The sequence below is a fragment of the Solanum dulcamara genome, chromosome 12, assembly GCF_947179165.1.
Source record: "Solanum dulcamara chromosome 12, daSolDulc1.2, whole genome shotgun sequence".
In the NCBI taxonomy this organism is placed as follows: Eukaryota; Viridiplantae; Streptophyta; class Magnoliopsida; order Solanales; family Solanaceae; genus Solanum; species Solanum dulcamara.
Genome location: NC_077248.1, coordinates 66198332 through 66226267, shown reverse-complemented (window position 1 = coordinate 66226267; position 27936 = coordinate 66198332). Strand labels below are relative to the sequence as shown.

The following is a 27936-nucleotide window of genomic DNA, read 5'->3' as shown; positions in this document are numbered from 1 at the left end:
ACACAATTAGAAAGTCAATTTAACATTGTCTTTTCAGATGTTTTGGAAACACTTTCAATATTTATATGGATTATTTTCGGACAATTATTTTAAGTTTTCTTTAGATGTTTACATGCTCATCTATTTAAGTTTTCGCAAGTCATATTGAGTTATCCGCTCTGTAGTTGGTCAGACCTAGGGTTCACTTGGGACCACCACGTCCAGGGTATAGGTTCGAGCCAGGACAGTTAGCCCAAGAATTGTTTGGTCATATGAATTTCGGACAATTTTTTTTTGCAAAACATTTACAAAATCCTCTGTAATGACTTTGAGGAACAGCATGTAGTCTCAACATAATCTGCACCTTTTATATAGCATTTAGGGGTTATAGGTCCTTTTCTCGCTAAGGACCATGGATCAATAACTCCTTATACAAACAGGCACTATTTAACTCTATCTGTGAAACTCCATCGGTAGCGTAGCATCCCCTCCCCTTTATCCCCTCCCCGGCCCCTAATATAAAGTTTTACACCCACTCCATTAACAAATAGATCACACCTTGAATGCTTTACTACATGAAACAACAGGGATGACATTAGAATATGGCATTCATACAAAACAATATGATCACTTGTTCCGTTTGTCCATTTGGTCATTCTCAGAATTACAACAATAAAATATGGGATACAACAATTGTACATTCCAAGTTTAAACAGGGGATGATATGTCTCAAATAAGTGGTAAAAGTATAAATTTCACATACAAATTTCAAATAAGTGTTCTGCTTAAATACTCACACCCACAGGCCTCATAAAGGAATCAAGATTCAAACAGGCTAATGCTGTACAATTCTCTCCTTCAGGTACTTCAAAACGCCATTTGTTCCTCGATCCAAAATGGCCCTCCGAATGCTGTGGGGTTTAAAAGGAAAAAAGGAAAGCAAAAAGGAAATATGGTCATAACGTGAAGAACAAATAATTCAACCAAATGCCATTTCTTAACAAGAACATAACTGCAGGATACAGTATAAGACATTAGATTTAGATAAGAGCGTGTGGAGGACACAAATTAGGGTAGAAGATTAGTAGGTAGTAGGTAGTAGGTAGCAGTGTGTGTCTTATTGTTCGTTTATATTAATAGTCATAGTATTGCTCCTATAGTTTCTTATCCTTTGATTTCTATTAGTACCTATTGATTCCTTGTACCTCAATTATTGTATTATTTTATTGTAATTTTTATTCTGTTACTATTTGTTGTTTCTTGTACTTCCGTTCTTTTTTTTTGGATTGTTTTAGACTATTTTTCCTTTAGCCGGGGATCTATCGGCAATAGTCTCTCTACCTCTGAGGTAGGGGCTAAGATTTGTGTAAACTCTATCCTCCGCAAACCCCACTTTGTGGAAGCAACCCTGCAGTAGCTATTTAATTAGTCTTTCAAGTAGTAATATGGGATTCTGTCTACTTTTATTTATTCACCGTACTAGAACTAGATGTTTATTTTTACTTGTTCAATTTAAAAATCAAGAGATAATTTATCACTTAGTTCTTAATTTTTCATTATTATTAACTATAATTATTTTTTAACATATCAAATTTATTATACAAAGAATTGAATTATCATTTTATCTATTGCTTCTTAAAGAAGTGTCGAGTCGAATAAATAAAATTTAATAGAGAAAATGGAAATTTCTTTTTTTAATTGAAGCTGTGATGGACGATTACATGTGGACCCCATATAATTTAAGAAAAAGCGTATCGACAAATTCATTATTGAATAAAATGAGGATAAACATCACATGCATAGAGGAAGCTGAATATGTGCAGAAAAGTTTAAAAAGTATGAAGTTAACATTGAAAGAATGATACTTTCATACTGACACAGACTACACTGAAGCAGTTGATGGCAATATGCAGACAGTATTTTAGTCTGATTACTTTCTTATTTCTGTGTAATTTTCATACTAGACCGACCCACTTTACGTGGTTCTGTTTTGTTTTCAGCTCTTTGTAGCTTGTTACTATTCTTTTTCTTCATTGATTTGCGTGACTTTTTTAACTACATTTACTTGTTTTTCCTATTATATGTTTTACTTGAGTCTAGATCTATTGAAAACGGTTTCTTTTATCTTTACAATAGCTAAGGCTTAAGGGTATACTGATATGATGTTTTCTTCATCCCTTTTGGCCAATTCCATCTATTTTAGCAGGATAATATCAAACAGAAAAAAGAATAGCACTAAAGAAAAACTAGAGAAAGAAATTACATTCACCTTCGAAGTGGGTTACCCTCCAGTTTTAACACCTGCAGACTAGATTCAAGCAAACCCTACAAAACCATTTTTTTTTTAAAAAAGTTAGTACATATAAAATCATCATTTAAATACCTGCAGACAAGATATGTTAGAATAGGAACGTGCATATCCAGACCAGAAATAGTCCTGTGTGTTATCAAGAGTTTTTCAGTAACAGTACCACTGGTGTCTTCACTAGTTAGTAGTTACCTACTACAATAGTAGCATTCAAGCCATGCAGAAAATACTAGGATGTCTTTTCGTTTTCACTTTTTTCAGTTGTAACGAAGCAATAAACTTCCTGATGGCAATATAGGTAGAGTTGTATCCTATGTTGCTCGGACTCTTCAAAATGGTGATGGGTGTATGTCCGATCTCCTAAAAAAGTAGTGCATTTTTTGAGGATTCGACGCGTAAGCGACATCAATTTTGGAGAGTCTGAACAACATAGGACTCATATCAAAGTTCAAGAAAAGAACCACCTCAGAAATGCATGTATAGAAAAGCAAAGATGAAGTAGCAAAATACTACGCAGAGAAGATACAAAAGTGGGATACAATAGCAAAAATTCAGGGGACAGAGAAATACAATTATTATTTCAAGATTTTGATGAAACAAAAGCAAAACGAGTTTCGATGCAGGAGGTAATATTCAATATATATCTATCATATGTTGAGAAAGAAAAGCAGAAGTGTCATTGCCTCTGCTAGGATTTGAAAGTCGGTCTCCCATGGTTCATTTCAAGCTTTATTGAGTGTTAGGCCACACCTTTGGTGCTAAATGTTCTATAACTTCATGAATTTGATTGATTTAATACTTGCAAATCAGGTAGTTTATAATGTAGCTTCAGATAAACACCCTTGGTTATGAAGAAATAAGGCTTACAAAATGAAATTGTGCTAAATCTCTATCTCAGTATGCATATAGCAAGATACTTCAATAGGCTTACGTTGTTTAGTGACTCAAATTACAACTTCTTCAGTTGCAAATCTTATACTTACTAATTCTGGTGGAAGTGAAGAAATATTATTGTCTGATAGGTCGAGTTCAGCAAGAGACGTCAAGTTTTCGATACCCTGTAGACAAATGATACCATATTAAACCAAGCTTTCAGTAGGATACAGAACTCTGTTTATAAAAACTAACTATACCTCTGGAATTGATTGAAGGGAATTTTGGCTCAAATCAAGAATTCGTAACTGCTTTACGTTAATAATGTCACTTGGGAAAATAGATATTCGCATCCTTCTGTTCAGCCAAGTACCAAACATATGTCAAGTCTAAAATTTAAGAAGTACCATCATTATGAGTATTGTTAACAGACCTCAGATAAAGCTCCTGCAACTCTGGTAGGCAAGAAAATGCTGGTTGATCTGGTAAGGAACCTATATTGCCACTCAGATCCAGAACCTGAAGCTTGGATACAGCTTGAAAGGCAGAGGATGGTATCTATAATTAGGAAAAAGAAATAAGATTAAAACAATTTGACATAGAAAATATGATAAATGAATATTAAAAAGTTAAAAGTAAAACACTAGAACTTTCTCCATGTACTTGTCTGCTGACAAAATTTGATTATAGTTCTCTACTAACCCCTTTCCATATTTTCAGGTGCTGAAAAAACTTAATCATGTTTTCTCCACTGGTCATCTATGAATTTATTCTTTTGGCGCTTGACATATGACAGCCATTTTTAGCGACTTTTGCCTTTTAGAGTTTTATGCCCAATCGAAAGACTACTTCTTCCCTATTTAATGAGACACTTCCCACTATGAGACATCTTAACATATTTACACATATTCTCCAATACCAATAGCCTATAGATCATTCATAAATGCAAGAATTAAAGTTTATTAACAACAATAGCAGCAACATACCCAACTCAAGTGGAGTATGGGAAGGGTAGGATGTATGCAGATCTTACTCCTACCTTTGTGGAGTAGAAATGTTGTTTCTGATAGACCCTCGGCTCAAAAGAATTTAAGTTCATAAAATGCTTATAAATTAAACAAGGAGCAAAATTATCACTCATAAATCAACTAGAAACCAAATTTCACCCATTCAATGCTTTTCTCTACCAGAAACAATCAAACTAACTTCTTGATCTCCATATGCAGTTAACAGGTTCTTTCCCATAAATAGGATGTTATAGAAATCATCTTACCAGCCTATTTTCCCATAAATAGGATGTGTGAGATCATTTTGAACAATTAGTACATTTAAACATTCATGATGTAGAGAACTAATCCTCTACTTTCTACCTGATAAGTTGTTTCTTGCTTCCCCTTTCTCATAAAGTTAACCATCATAGCACATGGATAAAATATTATAGACTAGTCTGTTAGTCATAGTATTAACCATAAAGTTGCCATGGTATAATGATTCATTCTCTGGAGCAGCAACAAGTAATGCAAATAAGAAGAAGACGAGACAATTTATTCCCCCACCATCCCACAACATACTCAGCGTAATCCCACAAGTGGATAAAAGTTCCAAATCCTTCTCTCATAGGGATGCTCTTTCAGGGAAGGCCATCATACTCAAGTACATTGATGAATCTTTAATGATTGCACAACCACTTTTAGCATTCCCTCGGAACTGCTCTTCCTATCGTGCAAAGTATATTTTCAACCCAAGTTTTTCTTTTTTCTATTTCAGTAATATGTACAATGTTCAGTTTCCCCATAAAAGTATTGAAGAACTTCATAAGACAAAGATGGGAAGCTGTCTTAAAGAGCTGCCAGCTTGATTTCATTTTTTCATCATCCCTCTTCACTCCATCTCATAAGTGACTCATTTATAGTCTTCATCTATAAGGGTATATCTAACTCAGGAACATCAGCATATCTTCTGTTAGTAACGCAAGACCGACCCAAAGTCATTTACCTGTCGGAGGGGATTATTGTCTAGCTTCAAATATGCAAGTGCAGGAAGAGATGTTAAGACTGAACCAGGCCAATCTTTTATCTTGTTTTTGGATAAAATAAGAGCCTGCACATTTAAACAGATAAATGATAAGCAACAGACAAGTCAAACCAACCAACCAACCTAAATTCTTCATTTTTTCACGATATTATGGCAAACTAAATAATCATGTCCTAGCAAGTGAGAAGTCCCAAAAGTTAAATTCGTTCTTTTTATCTTTTAATGGAGCAAAGGACTATAAACTGCCAAAAACAAGAATAAATTATGTAGAAATCCAGAAAATATGTGGGTTAAAGAGGGATGAAAAGAATCAGATACCTAACAAATGTAAATTGACCACATGCAAAGGCAATTGAGTTACAATTCAACTACTGCATAATGTCAACTATCACTCTACTAAATAAAATCAAAAATATATGAAAAGATCCTGCTTTCAGTGATATATTCCGTAACAAGAATGGTTGACCTTCAATTTTTTCTTTGTCAACCAGGTTTTATCACCTTTCTCATGCAAACAGGAAATAACATTGTTTTACCTCCAAGGAAATACAAGAGGAAAGTTCAAGAGGAAGTTCTTCGATTGAGTTCCCTGAAAGATCACATTTTGAGATGTCATGCGACTTCCAGACATCTGAAGGGACAGAAGTCAAACCAAGTCCTCCTAAAGAAAGCTCCTGCAAATACAACTACTCATGATGACATGGTCACCAGACAGGGAGATGAAACAAATGGACTTTCCTATAGAATGTAGCATTACATGCAAAGGCACTTAGCATTCATTGCAGTTACCAACTTAAATTATTTTTAGACTATAGAGAAATACTAAACATCTTCGACTATCAAGTTCTGGCTTCAGGGTACAACACACACTTTTTACACACATTTATTTCTAGCAGCTCTCTGAAAACAAACTTCTTGTCAGTTGTCCTTTGAATTAACAGAGGATTTTGATAGAAACTATAGTGCAAAGCTAGACACTAAGGTCATAATATAAAATTTATCAAAAATCTGTACAAAATGGAAATGTCCCTCTACACAAATATTTTGAAGCTTCAAATGAAAAGAAGTTTGTGAGAATAACTAAACTATTTTTAATCTAATAGTGATGCCTCTATCGCACTTCCGCTGCCACTGGTCCATCGAAAAGTATTAGAAACGAATGGACTGGAATTTTCCCCAGATCTGTATTTCAGACTCATCAACTTGGATATGTAGACTACAAAAGTCACCAATTGACAACATTTTGGAAGCAAATCTTATAGTAAGATTTAACTTTATTTATCTCCACTGGTGGTCTAACATCCAGCAGAATAAATATATTTTACTGGCATGAGGACTGGGGATTTTACAACTATAAAGTTAGTGAATAACCTTTGAAGATAGGGACAGCCTAGCTGCCTTGGCAACAACATCCTCTTTTCCCGGCGTAGAAGTTGCAGACTCTACATTTAGAGTAGTTGCATCAAGAAACAAAAAACAGAAAGAACAACATTATTGAGCAACTAACACCATCTTACCTTCATCCGTTGGAAGTCTACTTCGAAGAAATCTTAATAAAGCAGGTGTGGGCCCGTTTACCAAAGAGCTGGAGAAATTTTTCAAGTTAAAAGAAATTTTGAAGAAATTCAAGTAGCGAGGAAACAACTAAAAGTACAATAAAAGCGTCAAGATCTAATTTCAACCTCCGAAGTGTTCTAATTGGGTTGCCAACGAGCAGAAGCTTCCGTAAGGTTGTCATTAAGCCTAAGTTATGAAGTTGTAACCAAGATTAGCTCATATAAACATAATATAATAACAAAATAACATTATATTCTCCTGCACTCCTAAAAAAAGCACCAAGAAATAAAAGGACAAAGCAAAAAAAAAATCGTTTATGCTGGTACTATAACAAAAGTTACACTTATCTATCAAAAAACAGGATAGAAAAAATGACTGTGAGAACCAGAATACCGATGACACGATGTCAAACAACATAGCTAAACCAAATACACTATTATTAATGAATTTAATAGAAAACAGGAAGTGAGCCTCTAATACTGCCTACCAATATCTGGAGGCAATCCAGACAATGAATTGTTAGATAAGTCCAGCATTGAAAGTTGCAATTTACATGCTTCTGCTGGGTACTCCTTCAACTGCAGATGAGAATAAACAACTTATTCCAACTGGAGAGCCGGTTGAAAAAATGTTTTCACCAAAAGGAAACTGGTTAACACTATAGACCAAATTACAACATCTGATTTTCAGGCACTGCTATATCTTCAGAAAAAAAACAATTCAATGAAACATTTTGGCATATTTATGAGAATCTCCTAGTGATTTTCTTTTGATAACCAGAAACCTTCAAGGCCAATGGCTCACAGTTTGAAACTCGGTGGATAATGGACCCATCCATGCTTATTTACTAAGAAAATCTCCAAATGAATTGAAGATGAAGAATAAGCAATCACCTGGTTTGAGTGGAGATCAAATATCCCCAACCTATTAAGTGCGCCTATCTCCAAAGGTAATGAAGTAAGTGCATTATTCCTGTCAAAGTGGATAAACCAAAGAATGGGGCCGCGGTGGAGAGGGCAAATGTGAATGGAATGAAATAGAATAAGTTTACGCCTCTCAAAACCAAAGGAAACACAAGCATCAATGCCATGAAATACCCGATATAAAACTCCAAAAGAGATGAGCAATCCTTTATTGAGGATGGGATTGATGAAATTCCTACAAAGTTCAAATAAAGCGAGCAAACCAGGTCATGTTAACTAATAAAAGATAGACAATGAAAAATTCAGCACTATTTAGAATGTTGCCACAACCATGGAAGAAGCTTTGATTACTCACTGTTCTGATGAAGTTCAAGGCGAATCAAGCGTGAAAGGCTTCCTATGTTTTCTGGAATACTATTGAGCAAGTTTTTTGCTGTAGAAGTTAGATGTGAGGTATTTCCAAATCCTAATTAAGAGCCAATTTGACAGTACATAGAAACTAGAATATTCAGAGTTTTACATGCATTGAGTTCAGTAAGCATTCTGCATGATGCAATCAAACTCTCAGGTAGTATTGTTAACTTGTTTCCCTGGCAAGAATATAACAAAATGTGAATTGTCAAGCATGACTTTCTGAGTGCAAAACTATAAGAAATCATCAAGCAGTAGTAAGACAATCAGGTTTTAGTACCTCGACATCCAACTTTGTTAATTTTGAACACTTCGCTAGATCTGCTGGCATACTGGAAATGCTATTGTTCGATGCCTGATTGAAGGAACAGATAGAAGGAAAAAAACAAACTGGTATGAACAAATGGAGGAGAGAATTGGAGAAAGTTTGATAGTTGATGTTATGATTAACATAACAAAAGGTTGCTTCTTCTAGTCTCAACAAGTCTTCATGCTAATTAAGACTTTTAAATGTACCGAACTCCCCCAATGAATCCTCCTCAATAATGAGAATAATTAGTACTCTCTCCGTCCCATTTTATGTGGCACCCTTTCCTCTTTAGTCCATCCCAAAAAGAATGTCACCTTACTATAATTAGAAACATTTTATTTTTAAAATTCTCCTTTTACCCTTAATGAAATGATTTACAACCACACAAATATCTAAGGATTGTTTTATACCACAAATTTCAAAAGTCTTTCTTTTTTGCTTAAACATCGTGCCAAGTCAAACGGTGCCACATAAAATGGGACGGAGGGAGTAATTTTTAGGAGTCCACCTAAGTGAGCTTCATAAAGCATAGTCGGTAGAAGTCCAGAAAAAGGAATACAGTTGCAATAGGACAACAGCTAGTGCGAAATTAGTCTAGATACGATTATTCCTCTAAAATGAACCTGAATAAAACAAAATGGATATAGAGGATTCGTCTGGCTGACCCCAACTAATTTCAGATTAGACTTAGTTGATTGATTGATGTTGGGCAAAATGTTATTCAACTTATAGGCCATTTTGGACGAACAGGTGCAGCACAATTGGATATGGGTCAACAAACTAATTACTTTCTACCTTATGATCACCACCTTAAGAAACAAGCTCAAAGATTCGTAACAAGGTTTTTTTAAAAGCATTTGAGCTTATTGTGCATGTGACATGCTGTCATGAAGTAAGTGAATCTTCAATTTCTTGCACTCTTTATTGAACATCATCCGAAAATACTCAAAATATTTGGCTATTACATGAAGAAGTGGTCTGGATTATAAATGTGGAATGTGATGATCTCTTATGATCGCAATAAAATGCATCCTCCTTTGCAAGGATGAAAAAGAAGTGCCCTTCAAAATTGTTCACCGTCTCATAGCTTTCCATAATATCATGTCAAAAACCCAATTACAACTTGAAAAGTGAACTTAAAATCATTTATCTTAGAATGACTAGTTATTTATGAAACATCAAGTCTTTCCACAACGTACAATCTTACAGAGAGCTAGTAACAGAGGAAATGGCAAGTTGGAGCTCGAACAAAGTGGATATGAAGAGAAGAAGCGATGGAAGCTCCTTTTATATTTCAGGGAATGAAGGAAATAGGAGAGATTTGATGGACAGAAAGAAATCGCAGATGCTTTGATGGAATCTCATCTCCAAGCCACTTCCTAAAAGCTTCTGTTTACTTTTAATTGACCCCTGTAAATAACTCTGATCATTTTTTTAGATTTTGCCAGCTCCCTTGTTCTAGCTTAATCTTTTTTTGCATTAGAGTTGACTTAATCTTATCTTTGCACTCTCTTTTGTAATTTCTACATCTTCTTGATGTCTCTGCATGATGCCATCTACGAGATCTACTTACTTCATCAAAAAGAGAAAGAGGAGAGCTTTTGGAGGGAGAGAGGTCCATGGTTGAGAGTCAAAAGTTCTCTTTTATCTCTTTGTATTTACGGTGTAAAGTCGAAATACCAACTTGTCTAGAGACCTAATTCGATTTTTGTAGGGCTTAATCTTTATTACTACACATGAAAATATACGCCATCTTCTTTTTATAGGTAAAAAGACTTTTCATTAAAAAAAAAATTGCACTAAGTTAGTGCCACGGCTGTAATTATATGTAGTGCAAATCAGCAATTGTGTCAAACATTGCCTCTACATCTTGTACAATAACTAGTTTGCACCAAAAATCTAGCAACAAAGTGCATCTCTGTTTAAGACCATGTATGTTTCTGCAAATATACACCATCTTACTTAGGAATAGACGAACTCTTTTGATATAATCCAGAAAAGAAAGTTCAAGCCAAACTTGAACGTCACTTTCAACACCTTTCAAACAGACAATGACCAACTAACACAGTTTTCAGGTAAAAATGCCTCGAGCAGCAATCAGCTCGGACTGAATAAATTTCTGATTTACTTTCCTAGTTTTGCTTCCTGGACAAAGGCATGCCAATCTTTTTTATTTCAGAAGATGAAAATTGAAAAGTAAGCAAATTTTTTCTTCATAAGGTTGAAGCATTTTGGAAAAGTATTACCAGAGAAGAGAAGGTATATATAAAACTGCAACAGTATCATGAAATTTATAATTTTGCATAAGCACCTTATTAATTTAGCGCTGCGTTATTTTTTTTTTAATCACGTAAATGTATTTTAATATATAAACATGGCCAAAAAGCTGGCTGTATACAAGGGGTATACCAAAAGGTAATTTAGCGCTGCATTACTTACCTTACTTATCCAAAAATGGAACCGTGTCTTTTTATAATGGAGATATCAGTTTTGGATTTCATTCTGTTCAAACTAAAGCACTGATATGTGTTATTGCCATTAATTATGCAGGTTTATTATGCGCAACTGCTGAAAACTACACACACTAAAATCACTTATCTTCAACAAATGTGTATATAACAAAAAATTAAACTGCCCCACTTATATGAATGATATGGAAGGAACAAAATAGGAGAGCATTTGAAGGGCTGAGTAAGATTTTTTACATGTAAGGAGTAGCCTTGTCTCTAATTTCTTTTTGGTACATCCATGAGGTTATCGTTTGTATTGATGGTTGCTCGTAGTGTCTCTGCTTTGTGCTATATTACTTGTACATGGGGATTTCCTCAACATGAATAAAATTATTTACCTTATTAGTTATTACCAAATTAAGCTTATAGTAAGATGCATACCACATTGATTAAACATTTTTGATATTCTAAGATCAATACTCACTTATGGGGTAAAAAGGTCAAAATGTTACTTTTTCCGGTGGCAATTCTCATGATAATCATGTCAATATCAGAAAATCATCTCATTATAAGTAGGACATCAGATAGTCATTTTCACAGATGCCTTTCTAGAAGTAGACATTCAAAATTTAAGGTGGTGAATAATTCACTAAGATATGCCAAATAACTGCTGTCTAGCGTCTAAATACCAAGATAAACAGTTCAGCAATTTAATCAGAACCATCTTTTCTTAATGTAGTAACATATCATCAGAAAGATGAGGTGCTACCTTGAGGTCTGATAACTCCACACATCTTCCAAGGGAGTTAGGGAGATCATTTAGTTGGTTGTTTGAACAATCAAACCTGGAGTCAGTACGCAGATATTTAATAAGATGGTATGTGTCAAATGTTATTTAATACAGTGGTGAAATGATCAAACCTACTTGACTAGAGAAGCTGCTGTTCCGATCTCTTCTGGGATGTTCACTATCAAGTTAAATGATACATCTAAGGACTTCAGCATATGAAGCCTAGCAGAATAAAAGAGAAGTCGTTAAATCTCTGCATCAGCTTTCATGTAAGATGCTAAAAAAGAACCAGTCTAAAGTATTTCAAGATTGAAGAGGTAAAAAGGACATACTCTCCAATAGCAGCTGGAAGATGGGTTAGCTTGTTGTGACTAACATTTAGCACTGACAGTAGAGGTAAATTTTGAATGTCTTCCTGCAATGTTTCTATGTCATTATGAGCCAAAATCAGCTTCTGTAGCTCCACGGCCTAAAAATAGTAAAAGGCATAAATTTGCATTAGCAATTCTCAAGGAAATAAACCAGGTGCCTAATGAACTAAAAAGTATTACTAACAAGAAATTCATATACCTCCCACCACTTCTCATCCTTACTGGCTGCATCCAAACTTTTGTATACATCAATGGGCACCTCACTGTACATGAAGAAGCAAATCATTTTTCCTACTTTCTCTTATTGATCCAAATCAACCACTTAATATGTCTGTTACTAACAAACATTAAGATATTACATCTGGAATTTATTATCTACAAAGCAGGTACAGTAGTCATTCAATCACCTTGCTGACACCTAAATATAAATGGAGAAAAGAAATATGAAATGTCTTGGCATAATGTAAGTATCAAATACCAACACTTAACCTGTCATATGTATAAGATACTTCTCCCTTTGTCCCATTATTTATTTTCCCACATTGACTTATTAGACATTCCAAAACATTGTCCAATCCAATAATGAATATATTATAACCTGACTTTCCTAGTGTTACCCTAAACATAAAATCGCCATCGCACCAGTGTTTTGAGATTCTCTTATTCTGCATCATATCTCGTCAGACAGCCACTATGTTTATTTTGTTTTCATAGAAAGGTGTGTAAAACTACTTACTCTTTGAGAAGTAACCAGAAAAAACCAAACAGGGGTTAGATTAAAAATTGATGATCTTTAATTTTAGACATATATCAGTCCGTGTTCCCTTTTCTTGACTTTCAAAGATGAATAAGATTATGGTATGGAGAACATAGAATTAAATTATGGTATGAAGAACATAGAATTTATAATCCCATATCCAACTGTATTGCTTTTGGTCCCCATAGAGAACAGCTGGGCTCTCTAATAGTGCAACAGAATGGGGCGGATAGACTGTAAACCTTAGATCAGCTAAAGATTGAATTTAACTATCTTTGATTAAGTGAATCCTCCCCGATTTATGTTTCTGTCCCTGCGGGAGATATTGTAAGCATTTAAATGTTTGATTCCCCTATCGAACTGAATTAGGAATCGATATAATGGGACTTTCAGAATGTTGTATGAGCATATCCTAACATCTATAGTCATTTCACTGACCATATGGTAAGCTGATAGGGTTGGCCCTTTAAAAGTAAAGACAACCTTGGTATCTGGATCCATGGCGGAGTTGTATTTTAGCTTCATATGTAACAAAGAGATTATAGTTTGAAACGACCGAAAGGCAGTATTTCTGCTTTTGAACCAACAGATGATTTCAGGTTGATCACTAGCTTATGCCAACAAAACTGGAAACCTCTCATCTGAACTTGAACAAACCACATTGACTTAAGGAAATTGAAGAGATCAGTAATCCTTATGACAATTCATCAGAATACAATGCATGATTATAAGACGATTCAAGCCACCCTTTATCCAAAATGGGAAGGGGGGAGAAGAAGGATGATCCATCTCATTGTCCACCAAAATATGCAATCCCCTCTACCCTTAATGATGTATCTACAATAATAATGAGCTTACAGCATAAAAGTGATGTCCTTCAAGTAAATCTCCCACTGCTACCGCTTTTTTATTAATAAAGCAGAGACACAGTAGGATTAGAGTCATTAGACATAAATCTGATTTGGTACAATGGCACATAAGAAAAAAATTACATCTTGAATCCTAAAAAGGTATCATCAGATGTTTGTCTTCATTCATGACTGAAAATGTGTTAAAATCAAGCCGCTATTTTTATTTTCTTCACGCTAACCTCACATTCTCTTCAAAATCAAAGAACTTTGTACCAATAGATAGATTATTTCCAGTTACAACGATATACACCTAGTAGTTTCATTTCCTTCCAGCAGTAGTTTCAACGAGAACAGAGTACAATATCAATTCGTGTGAAACTCTAAATCTATATTGAATTCAAAAAAATTTTGATAAAGTTCTGATAAACTTGTTCATCAGAGCATAACTAAGTCCAGATTTGTTTAGGATCTTCCTATCCTAGATACTATTATCCAACTACACATCCATCCTCGGTACTAACTCAACATTATGACCAAAAAAACAGATTTTGCAGCTTAAAAATGTTCTAATCTCACCGTTTTGTGCACAATGCTAACAGCAATTTGAATATTCGGTAGTGAAGAAAGAAATATATAAATCAACTAAAAAAAAGTGAGAAAAGAATAGCAACTAGCCTGGGAGAGCGATACGATAGGTAGAGTGAATTCGCGTGAAACTTTAACTCTATATTGAATTCATAAAATACATTCACAATTCCATCAGAGTACAACTGAGATCAGAATCGTGAAGGGTCTTCATATCCTAGATACTACTATATACATCCATCCTCGGTCCTCATACAACATTATTACCCTAAAAAAAAAAAGTTTTGTTGCAGCTTTAGAGTGTTTTCAAATTCATCGTTTCAAGCACAATGCTAACAGCAAATTGAATCTTCACTTCAGTAATGAATAATGAAATATACAAAATAAACTCAATAAAAACAAAAAAGTGCAATAAGAATAGGTGAATTAGAGACTAGCTTGAGAGAGCGATTTGGTAAGTAACCTGAAGTTCTCGTGGCTATAATTTCCACAAGAACAAAATTAAAAATATCAATTCATATGTAACTCTAAATCTATATTGAATTCATAAGTTCTGAAGCACAACTAACTCCAAAATCGTCAACGATCTTCATATCTGGATTGAAAGAGATTAATTGTTAGAATATATGAAAATATATTCTGACAGATTGTAACAGATAGCATTAGTATACGAGACAAGAGTGGTTGTGGAAGAGGGATAAAGGTGAAGACCATAATCCAAAGTACCTTGTAGGTAGCGCACGATGCGCTTGAGAGCGTGCATGTGCTCATCTCGTGGGTCATGCATGAATAAGCATACATGTTGCACAGCATAAGTAATATCTGGTCTCGTGAACGTAAGGTATTGCAGTGCCCCTGCAAGACTCCGATAAAGAGATGGGTCCTCAAACAGTATGCTCGTAGTAGCCCCGAGCTTCGATTTTGGAGCAACCGGAGTAGGAGATGGCTTACACTATCACATGTCAGCTCGATCAATGATCTCGGCTGCATACTTCTTTTGAGATAAAAATAAACCGCCTGTATGACGAGGGACAGCAATGCCCAAGAAATAGCTCAACTGGCCCAAATCCTTCATAGCAAATTCGAAGCTAAGAAGCAATATGATAGACCGGCGGAGCGCATTAGAGGAAGCAGTTAAAATAATATCGTCGACATACAATAAAAGATAAGCCATAGAAGTACCTCGACGATAAACAAACAAGGAATGATAGGTTTTACTGTGAGAAAACCCAAGGGTATGGACATAATCATCAAATCGCTTATACCAAGCCCGCGGAGCTTGTTTCAGCCCATAAAGAGATTTTTTCAGCAAACACACATGATTGGGTCTATCAGGATCCCGATAGCCCAAAGGTTGATACATGTAAACAGTCTCCTTGAGTTCGCCATGTAAGAAAGCATTTTTGACGTCAAGTTGATGAATCGGCCACGCCTTGAAGAAAGCCAAATTAAGAACCGTATGAATAGTCGCCGGTTTGACAAGTGGACTAAATGTCTCACCACAATCTACGCCAACTTGTTGGGTTTTATCATCACCTAAAAGACAAGCTTTATGTCGCTCAAACAAACCATCAGATTTTTCTTTATGAGCAAAAATCCACATACACTGAATAACATTAACATTTGGAGAACGGGGCACCAATTCCCACATCTTATTTTGAATAAAAGCATTATATTCATCATCCATAGCCATTTTCCAATTCAGGTCACGAAGAGCAGACATAGGGTTACGGGGTAGAGAGGACTTCAAGACGGATGTAAGAAGGTTAAAGGACCTCTTAGGCTTATAGATCCCATCTACTAGTAACAGGACCGGTGGGTAGACTAGAGGGAGAGACGGGAGTGGGTGGAGGAGGAGAGCTAGGTGGGAGAGCGGAAGAAGATATTGGGGTCGGCCCAGCAAGCAGCAAAGGAGCGATCTGCCCAAGTGAGGGGGCAGATCCGCTGGCTGGGCACGACAGGATGGGCAGCGGTGTGGGAGGAAGGTGGCGATCCAGTGGGTTTGTGGAGGTAGTGAGATGACGAACCACATAAGGAGAGGGTCCATCATCTAAAAATTGGTACATGTGATTTTGAGGAGTATGTAACTTGGCAATAGAAAATTATGTCTCATCAAATATTACGTGACGGCTAATGATAATTTTTCGAGATGACAAATCAAAGCATTTATACCCACGATGATGTGACAGATATCCCAAAAAACACATGGGGTTGAAGTTTGTTTATGAGAATGGAGGGATTGAGAGGATAACATAAACACCCAAATACACGAAGATGGAAATAAGAGGGATCCTTCTGATAAAGAATGTGAAGAGGGAATTGATAGTTTACCAGTTTATGAGGAAGGATGTTGAGAATGTAAGTTGTCATTTGCAAAGCATGATGCCAAAAGTAAGGAGGAAGGGAAGCATGGGCCAATAAGGTACGAATAATGTTATTAATCGTACGAATTTGTCTTTTGGCTTTACCGTTTTGAGGAGATATGTGAGGACATGAAAATCGAAACGACAGACCATTGGCTTTACAGAAGTCCCAAAAGGGACCATTATCAAATTTCGTGCCATTATCATATTGAATATTCTTGATGTCCCGCTCAAAGTGAGTTCGAATAAATGTCTTGAAAGTTAAAAATGTGGAAAAGGTTTATGATTTTTGCGATAAAGGAAACGTCCACAAGAATTTAGAATAATCATCCATAAACAAGACATAATATCAATGACCTGAGGAACTCAAAACGGGTGATGTCCAAAGATCACTATGTATAATATCAAATGGCATAAGAGTGATAGAATTCGAAGCATAAAATGGCAACTTAACATGTTTTCCAAGAGGACAAGAATGAAAAATACGAACATCTCTACTTTGATTACAATCAATCAATTTATTTTTCCTAAGGGAATTCAACACAGGTGCTCTCGAGTGACCCAATCGAACATGCCAAAGAGATGGTGCCAAAGCAGCAAAAGTAGATGGTGAAGTGACTGGATTAGTGATTGGATAAAGCTCTCCCCGACTGTTACACCTCATTACCAGCTTCCCCGTCTGAAAATCCTTCACAGAAAACCCAAAGGGATCAAAATTAACAGAGATAGAGTTATCAGAGTTATCAGTGGTAAATTTGCGGATGGACACCAAATTTTTAACTAGGTGAGGGGCATGAAGAACATTGTTTAAGTGCAAGGGAGAACACGGGGAAGACAAAGTCGTGTGACCATAGCCATGAATTGGAATTGATTGACCATTATCAACAATAATACCACGTTTATTGCTCTTATTAAAATAAGACGTGAGGTAACCTTGTGTGGATGTCATGTGAGAAGTGGCACCGGTGTCCATGTACCAATTTGCATCTGGAGGAGTGATCCCAAGAGTATGCACAGCGGCTTCAATGTCCGTAGGAGTAGGGGATGCCGTGTAGGCCTGCTGAGGTTGGGGGCCAAGAACACTCGCTTATGGTGGCTGTTGTTGTCTATATTTGGGTCTGGACCAAGAAGTTGAAGGATATACACACGGTGGTATAGCCCAAGGACCCATGATGTCATCCACGGCCACTGCTGCCCGCCAGCCCACGGAGAATAGGATGGAGGGTTCTGCCTCACTGACTGCTGCCCAGTGTCGCGGATGTTGCCGCCTCCCAACTGACCACCACGGCCTGCATTACAGCCGATGCTGGCAACTCCTTTGCCGCCTCTACGACAACCATTGTTACCGCGATACTTTCCGCCATTATTGCTTCGGTTGTGGTTCCTCTTCCCACCATTAGTATTGCAGTTGGAAGAGGAATTATCAGGAACATCAGGAGGACCCTCGGACGAGCGAGCAACTAAGGCAGCAGAGGAGCTTTGGGCCACTTTCTTAGCACGGCCAGCCTTCTCAAGAGTGAGCATCGAACGGGCTTGATAAAATTGAGGCAAAGGGTCACGTTGGCGAATAAGAGTGGCCATACCTTGGTAGGGCTCGGTAAGGCCAAAGACCAGTTGAAGAAGTAGTCGATCGTTAGCGACTGGGGAGCCGACATTCTTGAGTTGATCCGCCAGAGATTTGAAATGTTGACAATAGGCAGAGACATTCGAAAAATCTGTCATGTCTACATGAGTGAAGTCATACTCAAGGGTGACAGCACGAGAGTGTTTGTTATCCTGGAATATGTCACGCAAGCTATTCCAAGCCTCGATCGCCGTGGTGTCGGGTTCAAGAATTATATGCAAAAGATCATGAGAGATAGTAGTGTAGAGCCATTGGAGAACGGTGGCATCAAGGGTGGACCACAACTCTTTGTCCTCCTCTTGTTGAGGCCGTTTCTCCGTGCCTGCTGCCGGAGGAATAATATGATCAATTACCCGATGGGATCTTGCATGAATCTTAAAGAGTTCCGCCCATGTGGAATATTGTACGTTCTCCATCTCAAGAGTGATGAGAACATGGTTCTTAATGTTGGATACAGCAAGAGTAGGATGAAAGGAAGATTTAGAGTTAGACATGGTGATTGAGAAGAGAGGAAGAGGGAGAGGAGAGGGGCGGCGGCAGTGGAAATCCGAGAAGAATGAAGTAGGTCGGATCGTGCCCTAGATAGCTGATACCATGAAAGAAATTAATCCCTTGATTTATTTCATTAATCTCATCAGTTTATATACACAAAATACAAAATTATAATTAGGCTATAATTAAGGAAACTAAATATCTATATATTAGGAAATAAATATATACAATCTGTCAGAATATATTTTCATATATTCTAACATGGATACACATCAATCCATTCCTCGGTCCTCACACAACATTATAACCAAAAGAAAAAAAAATGATTTTGTAGCTTTTAAATGTTCTAAATTCACCATTTAAAGCACAATGCTTACAGCAAATTGAATCTCCAGTTATGAAAAACAAAATGAATAGATCAATTCAATAAAAACACAAAATGCGCAAAGTCTAGGAGAATTACGTACTTTCCTGTGAGAGATTGGATAAATTGAGAGAACCGGAAGTTCTCGCAGCTATAATTTCCACGATAACAGTGTTAAATATCAATTTGTATTGAATTTATACTTTTTTTGTCATTAATTCTGCTAAAATTGTTCAATCAAACTACAACTAACTCCAGAATCGTCAATAATCTTCATATTAACTCCAATTTTCTTAAGTTCTGATAAACAAAAAAAAAACGATTTTGCAACTTTAAAATGTTCTAAATTCACCGATTCACGCACAATGCTAACATCAAATTGGATCTCCAGTTATGAAGAATTAAATGAAAAAAAAATGCTTGAAAAATAGGATAAATAGGTACTTGCCTGAGAGATTGATTTGAAAGGTTGAGAGAACCGGAAGTTCTCGCAGCTTTGAGAACTCGATCCATGGAGATTTGTTTTCAGATTTGTGAGGAATTTTTCATGTTTAAACGATCTATCTCTTTCACTTTCCCTCAATTTGGTGAAGTTACAATTTGTTGATCAACACTTGAATAGGGAGGCTTGGCATCACGTAATTTGTCAAAAAGTTACCCACAAATCCACAAATATTCGCCCACTTAATATTTTCGTGATTTTCACTCTCAAATACTTTTAGGAAATTATTTTTGAATGAAGTTTCACAGTGTAAATTGGCATAATCTAACTCATAAGTAGTAAAAGGAGTATTAAAAATATATTTAAGTTTATATATTGCGAAAAGTCGTACTGAATTTGAAAAAAAGGAAGAAAACAAAAAAATATATTATTAATTTATCCATAAAAAATTACTATTATTGCTTGTAATTGAAAGTGAATTTGTAATTCAGTCCAAAACTATAAATAATGATTTTTAAAAAAATAAAAATTTGGAATAATTCTTACAAGTTTTTCGGATAATAAAATTTAGCCTAAAAACTTTTTTTTCTCGTATTTGGAATTTGAATTGTTTGCCGAAAATATTTGCTAAATAATGACAAATTTTATGTCAAAGCAGTATTTGTCAATTTTTTCCAAATATTTTAGCATTATCTATGGCCAAACAGATTCATTATTTCTTTTTTCTAACTGAACTATCATCGATTGTCTATCACTATCGATGTATTCAAACAAACTTAACACACGTAATTGAGTAGATAGTGATAATTTAATTTTTCTACCCCGTTCTGTCTAAATTTATGTATTAAAATATACCTTATTAAGTAAATAATAATAATTCAACTAGATAAAGAGAATAGCTAGTGATGATTCAAATAGGAAAAGAAATACTAAATAATTCAAAATATAAAAAATTAAATATGGTCAACCTTCTCATTCTCAAATAGTGATGTTGCCACCAAAATTATTAGAGTATATACAAGCAAAGGTGAACAAAGTTCCAATTATTACATATCTCATTCATATAGTACTACAAATTAAAGTTCAATGAAATTACACATTAGTTTAGTGAGAGGCCTTGATACACACTTTTTTTTTTCTTTTGTAAATTTTATCACCACTCCTATTCTTGAAGGCACCTTAATTATATTTCATATCCTAGTGACCATTTTGTTTTCCCTTTTCATTGGGCTTGGGCTGATCCATTATGGTATTGGGCTTGGGCTGATCAATTATGGTATTGGGTTGACAATGACGATGATAATGATGGTGATGATGATGATGTGGATGTGGATGTGTTGGGAAGCCCATACCCGGTGGTGGCCGACATCCATATGGACAACGATATGGTGATCGTTGATTAGGGAAATAGCGTTCGGGCGGTTTCCATACCGGAAAGCCCACTATAACAGCCCGTGGGCTCAGATTTTCTTATTTTTGGGCTTTGATAGGGTCCGGGATCGGCCCATTACTAGCATAGCCCAAAGTTTAAGAATAGTAACAAAAGCAATGAGCTCAAGAGGAGAAATTTTTGAGAAGCCATTATATATTATGATATTTGCAAGTAATTAATGAACTAGTTATTAGTGAGTTGATTAAGTGCTTTAATCTTGTATTTATACATTCAAATAAAATAGAATTAGTTTAAGGAATTAAGCAACATATGCATTATTTTGGCCTGGTATTAAGGTGTCATTAACCTTGCATGGATACAAAGTTAGTATTTTTGTTATACAAAGTTGCTTATCAAGGTGAAAGACAAATATTTTAAAAGGCAAATTACATATTTGGTCGAGCGATAAAAACAAATTACATTCGTTAGTCGAATATACAAAACATACTCTATTTTGTATCTTAAAAAATGCATATTTTACATATATATATTTATGTCAATTTCTCTATTTTAAAATGGTCTTATTGCATGGAGATATTTATGTAAATTTCTCTATTTGCAAGTACATGAACCCTCCCACCCCCCACCCCCCAAAAAGAGAGGTTTACATTTACCGATAGTGTAATGAATATTTTTCATTATTGGCATAATTAACATATTATAGCACAACAATCGTCATTTTAAAAAAATTATGATATATGAATTAGCTTATACAACAACAACAACCCAGTGGAATCCCACAATGTGGGGTTTGGGAGGGTAAATTGTACGCAGACCTTATTCCTATCAAGGTAGGACGGTTATTTCCGGGAGATCCTCGGCTCAATAAAGCATAAAAAGACGTTAGATAAGGCTAAGAAGTTAAGAGGTTAATAAGTTCAAAGCAATATGATAAGGCAAATAACGGGGCGCTACAAATAAAATAGGATAATCAAAGTACGGAAACTACGAAAAGTACTGAAAGTAATAGATAATAGCAGACATCAAAGAACAAGAAATTATAGTTTGCTAAAGCGTCTACTAATACGATAGAATACTGTGACTATGTACTATCCTTCTACCCTGATGTGGATCCTCCACACCCTCCTATCTAATGTCATGTCCTCGATCAGCTGCAGCTGCGCCATGTCCTTTCTAATCACCTCTTCTCAATATTTCTTCGGCCTACCCTTACCTCTTCTGAAATCATCCACGACCAACCTCTCACACCTCCGCACTAGGGCATCTGGGTCTCTCCTCTTCATATACCCAAACCATCTCAGTTGTATTTCCCGCATCTTGTCTTCCACTGAGGCCACTCCTACCTTGTCCCGAATAGCCTCGTTCCTAATTCTGTCGCTCTTGGTATGCCCACACATCTATCTCAACTTTCTCATCTCGGCAGCTTTCATCTTTTGAACGTGGGATACCTTAACTGGCCAATACTCCGCCCCATATAACATAGTCGGTCTAACCACCACTTTGTAGAACTTGCTCTTAAGTTGTGGTGGCACCCTCTTGTCACATAGCACACCAGAAGCGAGCCTCTACTTCATCCACCCTGCCCCAATACGGTGTGTGACATCCTCATCAATCTCCCCGCTACCTTGCATGATAGACCCAAGGTACTTGAAACTACTTTTCTTTTGGATGGCCTGGTCTCCAAGCCTAACTTTTGCGCCAACCTCGTGAGTTGTCTCACTAAACTTGCACTCTAAGTACTCTGTCTTGGTCCTACTCAGCTTAAACCCTTTAGACTCCAAGGTGTGTCTCCAATCCTCCAGCTTAGCGTTAACTCCACTACGAGTCTCATCGATCAGGACTATGTCGTCCGTGAAAAGCATACACCGTGGCACTTCATCTTGAATTTGTCGCATCAATCCATCCATCACCAAGGCAAATAAAAATGGACTGGGAGTTGATCCTTGATGGAACCTCATCACAACTGGAAAGTGCTCTAAGTCCCCTCCTACTGTCCTTACCCTGGTTTTGGCACCCTCATGCATGTCCTTGATCATCCTAATGTACGCCACCGATACATCTTTAGCCTCCAGACATCTCCACAGTATTTCTCATGGAACTTTATCATAAGCCTTTTTTAGGTCAATGAATACCATATGCAAGTCCCTCTTCCTCTCCCTATACTGCTCCACCAGTCTCCTCATAAGATGGATGGCTTATGTAGTTGAGCGTCCCGGCATAAATCCGAACTGGTTCTCTAAAATAGACACTCCTCCCCTCACCCTCATCTCCACCACTTTTTCCCACACTTTCATAGTATGGCTTAGAAGCTTGATACCTCTATAGTTGTCGCAGCTCTGGATATGCCCCTTGTTCTTGTATAGGGGGATCATTACACTCGATCTCCATTCTTCGGGCATCGTTGCCTTCTTAAGGATGACATTAAGTAGCCTAGTCAGCCACTCCAAACCTACCGAGCTCGCGCTCTTCCAAAATTCCATAGGAACCTCATCAGGTCCGGTCGCTCTTCCCCAGCGCATCCTACGAACAACACCCTCAACCTCCTCGACCTAAATACTCCTGCAACACCCAAAATTGTGATGCCTCCCTGTATGTTCTAAATCTCTCAACACAATCTCTCTGTCCCCTTCTTCATTCAAGAGTTTATGGAAGTAGGACTGTCATCTCTGTTTAACGAGAGTCTCGTCTATCAATACTTTTCCATGCACGTCCTTAATCAGCTTATACGGACCTTTAATTATTTTACTAAGTACTTGATTTCTTCCTGCAGAATATGTTACTTACCATTATATAATAGGTTACCAATGAATAATTATTAAATAACATTAACTATGATTATCGTTTAAATGATATGATTATATAAATATTTCTTACACTCATGTTATCCAAGTGATATCATAGATAAGCTTTATAAAATTGTAAGTTTTGAAATCTTAAAAATAAGATCTATTATCTATTAGGAAATCTGTTATAATAGGTAAAAATAATCAAATTATATAAAAAATTGTTAACACTAACGATAGTGTATATTATTTAAACTCGATTTAGGTCCTTTTTATTTGCTTTGGGAAATATAAAATAAAACAATGGAACCACGTAAATTTCATTGGGAAACTAAATATATGCATCAATTAAGATGTGCCAAAAAGATATGAAGTATTAGGTAGCTTATACATACATTAAGCATTTTAAATAATTTAAACATATTTTATAAATATAATCAATTACAATAAAAATAAGTAAATAATGTGCCTCATGGCACATCAAAAAAATAATACAATTTATATATGGTATGTCCGTTGCATGCAACTTTAGTGTTATTAAATTAAATACATAGAATTAACATATATAAAACTATAAATATAAATGATATATACACAGATTCAGCAAAATGTAAAATGCACAAATTGATCTATATAGACGATATGCACATATTAACCAAAACGACGTATAAAACACAAACAAAAGTCATGAATCATGATGAAATGTAGAGGCAAATTCAGAAATTGAAAATGTCAAGGACATTCAGTGGCGGATCGAGGATTTTCACGTAAATATTTAAAAATTAAAAATATACTGCCTAGGCATGAAACCTTAAAGTAAATTATAAACCCATCAATCACTGACTTAACCTTTTGTTTTTGGTGGATTCAAATCTTTCTCTTTCTCTCTCTCTATATATAAGAATAAGAAAAAATTGTCATATATATTGTGTAGTTTTTGCCGAGGGTATGGAGATTTTTTAAAAAAGATTTCTACCCCTGATTTTGAAAAATTAAAATCTATGTAATTTTCTAACCTAATTTAATACACGTGGCGTAATTAATATATATAATTTGTGAAAGCAACTTTAGATTATTTTTTAAAAAAAAATTACTTGTGTTTATTAGACACTTAATTAATGTTTATGAGACACGTAATGAATTACATAAATTGATATTTGAGAAGGTGGGCTCCTCTAAAAATTACTCTCATTCGTTTTAATTTACGTTGATTTTTATTTTAAATTGTTTCTACCTGTTGAACACTATCTTGATTTATATTTTTAAAATACTTTTATAATTTTCATGAATTTAAATATATTAAACTATTTACGTCACACTTTTAACTTTTGTGGCTGCGGATTGAGTAATACTAATACGTAAGCATATTTCTATTCTTAATTAATACTTCGAGTTCGAATATTGACAATACAATCATCTTTGATAGAAAAAAGCTAATTATTGAAAATGATACAAATCATCAAAAATTAAATTTGAACTAAATCAGAGTTTATTGTACCGAAGTTTGAATTACCGTATCTGATCAAAATTTTAAATTTTGATATTTAATATCTATTTTTAATCATTGATTATCGAATTAAATCAAATTTTTCAATACCGAATCAAATACCAAATGTTCAGTACTTGTGACACCAAATTCATAATATTAATGTTAGGAGCTTGAAAATGGAGATCTAACCTTTATATGTGATTTGTTTTAAAAAATAATGTCAAATGTAAAATATTGTACTGAAATTTGATTTATGGTACAAAATCAAACTTTAAAAGTTCACTATTTTGATATTTACTTCAATTATCAATTACCAAATTTTTAAAATTGAATCGAATATTAAACACTATCTGTAAATACTTTTAAAATAAGTGTGTAAGATTTTTCGATCCAAATTTGTCGAGATACGTAAGTAATGAATACCAGAGAACCAAAAATAAAATAAAAGTTGTTTACCTGAAACAATTTTTTATGATTAGATTGATTTATTTTTTTATAATTATTTTGGATAAACTAAAGATTCAATTTGATATGAAGAGGACTTTATTTTTAAAAAAATATTCGATGGGACAACTTCAATTATTTTTATTGAAAAGGATTTTATTTTATTTATTTTTACAAAAAAGGCATGAAAAAAACATTTGACCCGAAATATACGATGCCAATTGCCCAATTGTCCGACTCTTTTTTCTTATCAAGAACAAGATAAAATTACTTTCTCCGTTTTAATTTATTTAATTTATTTTCAGAAAATTTTATAAATAATCATTATAATAAATTTAATTAGGTTTTTTAGGTATAATTTAAATATTTACGGGTTGTAGCTATAATTTAAGTTGCTTCGTTTATATAATTCGCGAGCTTGTATAATTCGTGTACTTGTATAATTCGTGGATAATTGAACTATTTTTGTATAAACTCGAAATAACGAATTTATACAAATACAAACATATGAATTTTAAACAATTATATAAAGTATATTATACAAAAAAGTCTATAAATTATACTATACAAATTTTGAATCATACAAACTCGAACCATAAATAACACTAAATGTTAGTGGTGAATTGTAAATAAGCTAAATTATAACTATGCTAACTAATTAACTAGTAAATATTTGCTTATTCGCGTAATTTTTTCATTTTAATTTGATACATAACTTAAAGAAATAAAAGAGGCGTTTGAATTTTTTGATTTTAAATTAACGATATGTTAAATGTATCAAAATGTATTTTAATTTTGTGGTCTCCATTTTAATTTATTTGATTTATTTTAATTTGATACAAAACTTAAGAAAATGAAAGAGACGTTTGAATTTTCTGTTCTTAAATCAAAGATATGTTAAATATATTAATATGTATTTTAAAAAATTATTTTTCTTAAAATAGATTAAAAAAAAAATAGATCAAACAGATTGAAACGGAGAGAATAGTTAATGCTTCCTTTGACCAAAAATAGGCAACTTCAATTATTTTACTGTACAATATATAATAACATAATATAAATGACATCTTGCTCTGATGTGTTTTAATTATAGTAACTTTAATGATATGCTTTAATAAAATGAAATAACGTGTACGAATTAGAGAAGAACGTGAATAAAAATTGTGTATCACCATTTTGTCCCAAAAATCCAACGTGAAGTACGTGAACAACAACTGTGTATCACCATTTTGTCCCAAAAATCCAACATGAAGTATAAAATTATATTTTTATTTTAATTTATGTGAAGTATCTTTTTTAATTTATTTTAAAAAGATGATAAGTTTTTTTATATTTAATAATAATTTAATATATTCCACATCTAGTCAAATTACTCCACACATAAATTAGAATATAGGGAGTAAATCAATATGAGTTGTGGTATAGTGGTAGAGCTATTTCACTCTTAATCAGAAGTCTTGAATTTGAACCTTGGATATGAAAAAAATCTCATTGAGAGCGCCACGCCAGAATAAGCTCTACAATACATAATTCGAATTTAATTAGGACTTTACAGGCTTCAGATACTGAATGTGAAAACCCCCCAAAAAAGAATATAGGGAGTAAAAGATAATATTTTGAGTGTCCCTCCTATTTAAATTATGTACTTAATTAAGGTTTGTTTTATAAAACGAAATTAACAAAAAATAAAATAATTGGAAAAGTAAAAGAGTGGGAAAAAGTGGAAAAAATCATCAGCCGCCGGAGCCAACTTTAATAGACCAATAACCAATCATATTGCACAACTATTTTTTTAATTTTGTTTTTGTTTATAGTATCTGTTTTGAGGCTTCACTAACTCAGATTTCCAGACATGTAGGTTGTAACTGAAGATAATCACTACAGTATAGTTTCCAATATTTCATAAATGAAACTTTAGGATATTGTCGTGGATCTCAAATGTTCGAAGTCTTTGTCCAAAATAAAGAAATATTGAAATATTTCACAACTCCATTACTATCTTTGATAGTTAATTAAGTGTTGCTTTAATTGTTGAACAACCATGATACCACTTACTACTTTCTCATTTCATTTTATACGATGATACTTGATTAAATACTAATTTTCATTGCATAAAGTATAAACTTTTGAGTAATTTAAGGATAAGACTACTACTTCAAAAGCAAAATTTCCTATTTAGGAAGTTCAGGTGTGCTAAACTTAAAGTCCATTTGACTACTTTATGTACTAATTGAATCTAAGATTACTAAATATTGACCAAAGAGTAATTAATAAAAGTATCTCACACTCCGCGTGATATTTTTTTTTTAGAAAGTCCGTATAACTTCAAAAGAATCAATCCTC

General features: G+C 34.6%; 1 protein-coding gene across 1 annotated transcript; it reads right to left on the bottom strand.

Annotated features, from left to right (window-relative positions):
• Positions 1-569: 569 nt before the first annotated feature.
• Positions 570-19775, bottom strand: LOC129876058 (plant intracellular Ras-group-related LRR protein 6). The gene is made up of 21 exons (XM_055951363.1): positions 19491-19775; positions 12206-12269; positions 11968-12104; positions 11771-11857; positions 11615-11690; positions 8366-8440; positions 8195-8264; positions 8030-8107; positions 7849-7909; positions 7645-7723; positions 7239-7329; positions 6877-6937; positions 6712-6779; positions 6566-6636; positions 5731-5868; positions 5156-5260; positions 3594-3718; positions 3421-3517; positions 3271-3345; positions 2249-2304; positions 570-890 (listed from the first exon to the last, which is right to left on the bottom strand). Exons 1-21 carry the CDS (start codon positions 19553-19555, stop codon positions 815-817), a joined length of 1755 nt encoding a protein of 584 aa, XP_055807338.1. The 5' UTR covers positions 19556-19775; the 3' UTR covers positions 570-814.
• Between the last annotated feature and the right edge of the window lie 8161 nt (positions 19776-27936).

What these genes read in the sequence shown, in the direction of transcription:
- LOC129876058 (XM_055951363.1), bottom strand. Translation starts at nt 19,555, where the DNA reads ATGGATCGAGTTCTCAAAGCTGCGAGAACTTCCGGTTCTCTCAACCTT. An exon ending in CTTCCAGCTGCTATTGGAGA is followed by an intron (nt 11,858 to 11,967) that starts GTATGTCCTTTT and finishes TTATTCTGCTAG; the next exon opens with GCTTCATATGCTGAAGTCCT. An exon ending in GGCTGTCCCTATCTTCAAAG is followed by an intron (nt 5,869 to 6,565) that starts GTTATTCACTAA and finishes TTGTATTTGCAG; the next exon opens with GAGCTTTCTTTAGGAGGACT.